Source organism: Barbatula barbatula, assembly GCF_947034865.1.
Source record: "Barbatula barbatula genome assembly, chromosome: 5".
Lineage (NCBI taxonomy): Eukaryota > Metazoa > Chordata > Actinopteri > Cypriniformes > Nemacheilidae > Barbatula > Barbatula barbatula.
Window position 1 is genome coordinate 2,346,606 of NC_136769.1, and position 7,585 is coordinate 2,354,190.

Genomic DNA, 7,585 nt, shown 5'->3' on the forward strand with positions numbered 1-7,585 from the left:
ATGGATTAAAGAACTTCATTGGTTGTATTTCTTCTATCCATTGGAGCGCTAGAATTATTGCTATCAATTCTGCAGTAAATACAGAAATATGATGTTGTTCTTTTCGATATTTTCATACTGAAATGAGGGATTTATAGTGCTGCTGTTTTCCCAGAGTCTGGATCATCAGAAACATCCGTAAACATTTGTACTGCACCCTAATAGGAAAGATCAATATCATTTTGTATACCTAGACTATCTATCTTACTTCACTCTTATGTTTTACTTCATGCAATTGAGTGTCAATCAAAGGCATTGGAGAAAGCCAAGGAGGAATTACAGACTTAACCACAGTGGGAGCAATATTAATGTTACATATACCCAACTTCTGCGCTTCCTTATTGGCATTCCAACCAAAGCTTGATACCTTTTTATACTCATATTCCCAACAGTTCTTCAACACCATTTTAACTGGATGACTTTCCGAGTCTCATTTTATACTAGTCCAGTATCTAATTGTTAACATGATCCTACGAAACTTTAGAGGCATCTCTCCCATCTCTACTTGAACTGCTGTTATTGGAGATGATCTAAAAGCTCCACAGCAAATATGCATTGCTTGCAAAAACACCCCAACTAACGTTTCCTTATTTACCTGAGCCTTTCTTATTTCAGATTCCAGACATAACACAGAATCCATTGTGTTTCGTCCTTTTCTAAATCCACTTTGGTAAGGAGAGAAAAGATTTCCCTTCTCAATGACATATACCAGTCTACTCATAACCATGCGCTCCATCAGTTTACAGAAATTTGATGTCAGTGCTATGGGTCCGTAGTTATTTGGCTGTGCATGATCCTTGCCAGGCTTTGCTATTGGCACAATAATCCCATGCTTCCATTCCACTGGCAATTTTCCTGATACTTTATTAAAAAGTCTCAAGATTATCTCTAGTGATGCGTCTGATAGATGTTTTACCATCTCATAGCAAATGTCATCTCTGCCTGCTGAAGTTTGTTTAGTCCCTGCCAGCGATTTTTTCAGCTCAGACAAGGTAAATTCTGAATCCAACGCACATACAGATGCTTCTTTATCATCGAGTAACTGTGGATATTTACTCAATATCTCTTCCCTATTTCTCCTAAACTTATTATGTACTTTAACAAACGTTTCTGCTAGCACCTCAGCTGTTCCACTATCAGTTAGAATTTTCCTGTCTTTATATTCTAGATCAAGCTGTATCTTTGAATCCCTCCCAACTTTCTAATCATACTCCATACTTCATTCATTTCAATGTCTTCCCCAATAGTATTTCAAAATTCCCTCCAATAATTTCTTTTAGATGACTGAATTACTCTTCTAACTTTTGCCTATTTCCTTTTATATGATACTAAATCATTAAAATTAAGTGACCTTCTTACTCTCTTAATGGCCTCACTACACTCCTCATTCCACAAAGGCACTGCTTTCCTTCTACCACCCGTCTTCTTCTTACCTATTACTTCTGTAGCTACATTCTGAAGAACCTCACATATCATATAATTCAGAACATTAACATCAGTGTCTTTCAAAAATTACAAATTTCTCTCTTTCCACTTTCACCTCACATGAGGATGAAAACACCTGAACCATATACGTCAGTGATTAAACTAAGTTTTTGATTGGCCATGGACATTACAATTGACCAAACGAGCAATATGTGATCTCATAAAGCAGCACAGTAGACTGTTTGTGCACTAGTAGCGTATCTTTGTGCACACAATGGCGTTTTGCAAAAGCAGAGGAAATGAATTTGTTATTCTACTTGTGTTTACAGTCAGTACACTCAGTACTTTAATACACAGCAGAAGTTTGTCTTGGACACAAACGACTAGTGATGAAGGGGATAAAATGTTATCTGATATGTCAGATCAAGAGACACTTTATGACCAGTTTGCAGATTTTGACAACCCCATTGATGACGAAGCCTTTGGTATGAAATGCACTTGTGCGTCATTGTGTATATGGATTCAAAAAGGATTTAAATGTCTCTTACGAATCACTTGCAATGTGTTGCAGATGAAGCTAGTGATGAAGGGGATAAAACGTTATCTGATATGTCAGATCAAGAGACTCTGTATGACCAGTTTGCTGATTTTGACAACCCCATTGATGACGACACCTTCTTTGGTATGAAATGCACTTGTGCGTCTTTATAGTTTGTGGATTAAGGATTACGTTCCCGTGAACCGGAAGTTGCAGTTGTTCAGTATCTTTTTGCATTTCAGAGGGAAATGGAATTGTGACCTACACTGATAAATTAGTTACAATAAACTCTGCAACATTTCACGAAAAAGACATTGTCATTTAATTTCACTGGGACTTTAAATGTTGGTTACGTATTGCAGATGAAGCTAGTGATGAAGGGGATAAAACGTTTTCTGATATGTCAGATCAAGAGAGACTTGATGACCAGTTTGCTGATTTTGACAACCCCATTGATGACTACACCTTCTCTTGTATGTAATAAACTTGTCATTGTTGTGTATATGGAGTTCAAATGTCGGTTACGAATCGCTTGCATTTGTATTGCAGATGAAACTATTGATGAAGGGGATAAAACGTTCTCTAATATATCAGATCAAGAGCGACTTTATGACCAGTTTGCTGATTTTGGAAACATCATTGACGACAGCGTCTCTTGTATGTAATGCTCTTGTACATTTGTGTTTATGGATTCATATACACTGTTACCAATCACTTGCATTGTATTTCAGATCTGCCGAGAAGCGCTGTAATGCAAAAACCATTTGAAGCCCCATCTGAAGTACCCTGGGATGAAATGTCTCCAAAGCTGAAGTGTGATAAAGATTTTATGAATTTGCAACTCTTTGGTTCTGGTGTGGACCAAGTTGAGCTTTGTCGAGGTAAGTTGGGAATTCCTGTTTGTCTTTTACTTGTATGACCTTCAATGGCAAAATTGACAATTGTATGCTGTAATGTTTTTATTTCCTGTGTCAGTTGGGCTCAATGGATACTTGATAGGATGCTTAAATATCCTGTAAACTTTAACTGTTGCTTCTAGTTTTATGGAATTGGCCATGTTTCCACTGTAGCACTAAATGGGCAAACTTCTCTCCAGAGTGTGTAGATCCTTCGGCAAAAGTGAAAACACAATGACATCTTTGGTCCTTTACCACATAGTGCTTTGAAAGGGAGGGGCTGCGGTGAGCCGTTGGTGGCGATTTGAAACCTAAACGCTAGATGCTGCTAAATTTCACTGGACCCTTGATGAAAAGTGTAATGAGATTTGCAGCATTGAATCACCTTTGGACTTATTTCTCACAGATAGTTCTGCACCGGTTCCTCTTGGCCATTTGCCACCTAACTGTGGACACACTTCACACACTCATGGAGGTCTTGTTTATGCTACACCCTATAATGGATGTGGTGTTACACAAAAGGTACTTATGGTTAATTTGCTCTTGTGTAAGGTTAAAAGCTATAAAGCCAACTTGTGTGTTTGTGTTTTTCAGGGAGGGAAGTATGTCATGCAGATGCAATGGCAGGGAATCCCTGTTTTCCTCTCTTGTCCCATGTCCTAGTCTGTTGTGAATGTGAACATGTTGAAATCAAGGAGGCTGATATCCAAACAAGACACAACTGTTACACCAGCTTCTACAACAACCCAAAAGCCACATCGTCCTTGACGTATCTTTCCACCTCTTTGTTGATGTCTGAAATAAACAATTTCTCATTCCCTACATTTGACTGTTTGACTTAAAAGCTTTGTGTATTTGTGACAAAGCTTAAACCTGCTGATACCAGTTATGTCATTTACCATCCCAAACAAGTTTAAACCAAACCCATTATACTTTATGGCCTGTAGGACTGGAATGGTTTATCTTAATTCCGAATATTGTCATTTACTTACACTGTCGTCACTAAAGGTGTGCTTTTCTGTCTTCTGCAAAACACATAGATATTTCATTTGTGCAAATGAAAAATGTTAACAATAACCGTTGTTCCCTTATCTTCAATTGTATGGCTCTAAAGCTAATGCAAGTTAATGGGGACAAAGTTGTTGCAACATTTTCTAAATATCTTTTCTGCAGAAGTCTTTGCGGTTGGAAGTGACAATCGGCTGAGTCAATTATGACAATTTTCATTTTGAAGGCAAAATATTCCTTAACATTCTTTTATACACTTATGGACATTTTGGTTCAGTTCAATAACAATCTGCAAACCTAAGACCTTATTCCAGTTCCATATCACTTCAAGATTAAATATAACCGGTTAGTGTAGTCTACAGGCCATCGAGGCACACAGCACCCTGCTCTTGATCTGAAGTTTATTGTCAAACTTTGGAATGCAATGGGAAGTATGCACGATTTCGTTTCAATAAAGCATTTCAAAACGTTATAGAAATCCATAAACTGATACAAAACAATATACAATATACCGGAATACTGTCCCTGTTCGTTGGCACCCAGCCGGAATACAGTCCGGTCCAGCAGCGCCGTCCCCCTATCCACTTTCGACTGCGGCACCGGCATCCTGTCAGTGTCCTGCCGGCAATCCAGTCCGTGACCTGTCGTCCTCTTGTTTGGACTCTTGTAATCCTTTGGCTCATGTATCCCGTATTACTTATTGTTGGTCAGTATCTGTCTGGTTTTGTTTGTGCCTCGGGGAGAGTCAGGTTACTGCTCTTTGAGGAGGGGCTTCTGTCATGGTTTTGTCTCACCTTTTCTTCCTTTTTTTGACCTAGTGGCAGAACCATGACAGAGCCTCATGTTTTATGTGTAGAGATGCAATTATGGCCTTACATAAACTCTCTCTGGTCTTGTCTCTGTTCCCGTCAGCTTGTTTCCTCATTATTGCTTGTTCATTAGTTCATGCCTCGTCACCCGCCTTGTCCAGTTGTGGTCGGTAGTGTACCCTTCCTGTTCTGATGTTTTACCACCTTGTGGATGTTTGTTTCATATTTTGTATTTATGAAGTGAAACGAGACATACTTACTTAGAACAGACCCTAGAATCACCATAACACACCTGTCCCAGTTGAAATCTGAACTGTTCTCTGCATGTTTACAGATGTATTTAAAATTATCTTCTGTGTTAAATATTCTGACTACATTGTCTGTTTTTCTTTAATGTTTGTAGTCTTTCTGCAAGTCCCCACAAAGTCAATAAATCCCCCATAAAAGTCATTTAAAAGGAGAATTGACCTTAAACACGTCTATATGTGACTTATCGTGTTTTTAATTATTTTGAATCTTTAAAATTACTAAGCTAAATTACTAAAAAATTAAAGTACAATAAAAATGAAACGACTGAACATACATTAATAAAGCAAAGACATACTGTCTATCGTATGTTCCAACAAATGCAGAAGGAAACTGATTTGATAAGCTCTTCCCTTCATCATTCTCTAATTGAAAGGTTCATATTCATAATTAACACACTTTATAATTATGATTATTATTATTAAAGTGCTGGTAATGTATGTGCACGATAAACATTTAGTTTGGAGATAGAAAGCTGGATAATACAAAGGCCCTAATAAAAACTTGACTTGAAATTGCCAACTCCACACCACCCAATAGTGTATTAAAATGATGCTCAACAAACACATACAGCATTCTTTTTTTCCCCTAGAACGTGCAAAATACATTTCACAATAAAGTCCTACACGTATATGTTAAACAACATTAAACAATATTCACCTAGCACAGGGGTCTTCAACCAGTTTTCTTTGAGGGACGGATTTTAAAAGTATAAATAGGATGCGGGCCAGTTTTTTACCATATCTTCATTTCTTCTGATATTTAGTATTTCTTTTATTTATTGCATTTGTCCATTTTATATAGTTTTTGTTGCCGTTACTTATAGGTCACATATAAAAACATGCTAAAGCTTTATTCGTTGCAGAAAAGATGAGGTATTTTGCGTGTTACAGCTTTTCCCTGGAATTTATTATTTTCACAAGCGTGGTCTTTTCAGGTAAACACACAATTTCAATTTATGATACTATAAAAATGAATTTTGTGCTTTATTATGATAAAAAGCCGGCACTGAATTTGGACAAGCATCTCTTTTGGTAAAACTTTTTTTAACTCTGTCATCTTTTTTAGGTCGTCCTTTGGTCACGGGAACAGTATGGTTTATATTCACATTGCTCATAAATGTATCCATAGGCTCTTTTTACCTCATGGCTCTGGGAAACGAGGTATTAAGATTGGAAAAAGTCATGGTTTAAAAGATTGCTCATTGTTTCTTTTGAAAGAGTGGATGGGCTTGTTTGATCACGTTTCTTCAAGTTCTATGAGCCGTTTTTAACTTCAGGCATATTGGGGTACAATATTTGATCATCTTTTTTGTCTTAAACGATCTTAATTTGAATTCAACTTTTGTCTTTGCAAAAGAAATTGTTTGACTGCATTACAGGTGTCAAGATCAATGTCGCTGTCTATTTGTTCGGATCAGCTGGTGTTGTTTTAATCAATGCTGTTGCTCTGATGACTTAATTGATCATGAAAAAAGGTGAGAAAACACAACACAACCTCGTGTTTAATGATATTTCTCTTCTACAGTACTTACAGTACATGCCTGCTTTACAGAACATACATGCGCAATGAAGTAAATGTGTATATGTCCCGATAACATCTTCATCCGTGGCCTTTTGACTGGGTGCTTTCTTTATCATGTTGGGTCAACATACAGTATAAATATAAAGCTTGCTAACCTTTGGAGCAACCTGAAAAGTGTTTGATCTTACAGCGTAAGTTTACAGAATAATGAAAGTACACGTGAATGTTTCAGTTAATGTTGAACATTCACTGGGGGATTAGAGAATCCCTGTCTTCACATCTTTAAGCCTGTTTGCTGCATGTCTGTTGATTCTACAAATTGATGACGGTAAGTTTATACGTCTGCCTTTGTTTCTTTTTCTTCTTCAGTTTATCTATAACAACATGACATTTGGTTGAATATGGCAATATATCGGTGTCTTCTGTGGGGTACACTGTTAAAAATGTCTGTAGAAATGACAGTAGCAGGTTTCTAGTAACTTATGTAGATCAGTGTTTCTCAAAGTGTGGGCCCCACTGGTGGGGAATAGAGACATGACAAGTGGGGCACGACAAATGGGTGGACATTTTGTCATTTTTGTTATCTCTATTAATTATTTTATTATTGACCATACACTCAAAACAATGACATTGAAATGTAAGCCTTACATTTATCTGCACCAGCAGAGTAAACCAAGATGGACAGTGGACCTAAAGTTCATTACCCTTTTGTTTTTGGCTATCGGGGACAGGTGGGGCTCGGACCCCTTCCCTACCTCCAAAGTGGGGAGGTAGAGGTACATCTCTCATGCAAAGCATTCTGGGAACAAAATTAGAAAAAAAACAGAAAGAGGTTGATGAGGATTTTCTTTGTTCCCAGAATGCTTTGCATTAGACTGTTATTTAATATTTTTTTCTGTAAGGTTAAAAACATGTTAATATCTTTGAATAAACCGTTGCCGATAAATTGGATGGAAATAAATCTGCAGTGAGCCTCAAGTAAAACTGTAGCTTTTATCGTCTCTTGTGGCTTTAAGGGCATGAAACATAAAAGATACATT

At 37.3% G+C, this 7,585-nt stretch overlaps 1 protein-coding gene across 3 annotated transcripts; it reads left to right on the forward strand.

Annotated features, from left to right (window-relative positions):
* Nucleotides 1-1,681: 1,681 nt before the first annotated feature.
* LOC306893658 (uncharacterized protein) lies at nucleotides 1,682-5,179 on the forward strand. Of its 3 annotated transcripts, none has more exons than XM_079455607.1 (7): nucleotides 1,682-1,949; nucleotides 2,036-2,146; nucleotides 2,365-2,475; nucleotides 2,552-2,659; nucleotides 2,734-2,883; nucleotides 3,305-3,420; nucleotides 3,493-5,179. In XM_079455607.1, the coding sequence occupies exons 1-7, from the start codon at nucleotides 1,739-1,741 to the stop codon at nucleotides 3,559-3,561; spliced, it is 876 nt and encodes a 291-aa protein (XP_079311733.1). In that variant the 5' UTR covers nucleotides 1,682-1,738; the 3' UTR covers nucleotides 3,562-5,179. The 3 variants fall into 3 exon arrangements, with proteins under 3 accessions (XP_079311733.1, XP_079311734.1, XP_079311732.1); XM_079455606.1 differs by having other exon boundaries at nucleotides 1,713-1,949; nucleotides 3,309-3,420; nucleotides 3,493-3,719; XM_079455608.1 differs by lacking the exon at nucleotides 2,365-2,475 and having other exon boundaries at nucleotides 3,493-4,369.
* Nucleotides 5,180-7,585: the final 2,406 nt, after the last annotated feature.

Excerpts from the sequence above, each read along its gene's own strand:
- LOC306893658 (XM_079455606.1), top strand. The coding sequence starts at position 1,739 with ATGGCGTTTTGCAAAAGCAGAGGAAATGAATTTGTTATTCTACTTGTG. Across the intron at positions 2,147-2,364 it reads TGATGACGACACCTTCTTTG|ATGAAGCTAGTGATGAAGGG; the intron begins GTATGAAATGCA and ends TACGTATTGCAG. Across the intron at positions 3,421-3,492 it reads GATGTGGTGTTACACAAAAG|GGAGGGAAGTATGTCATGCA; the intron begins GTACTTATGGTT and ends TGTGTTTTTCAG.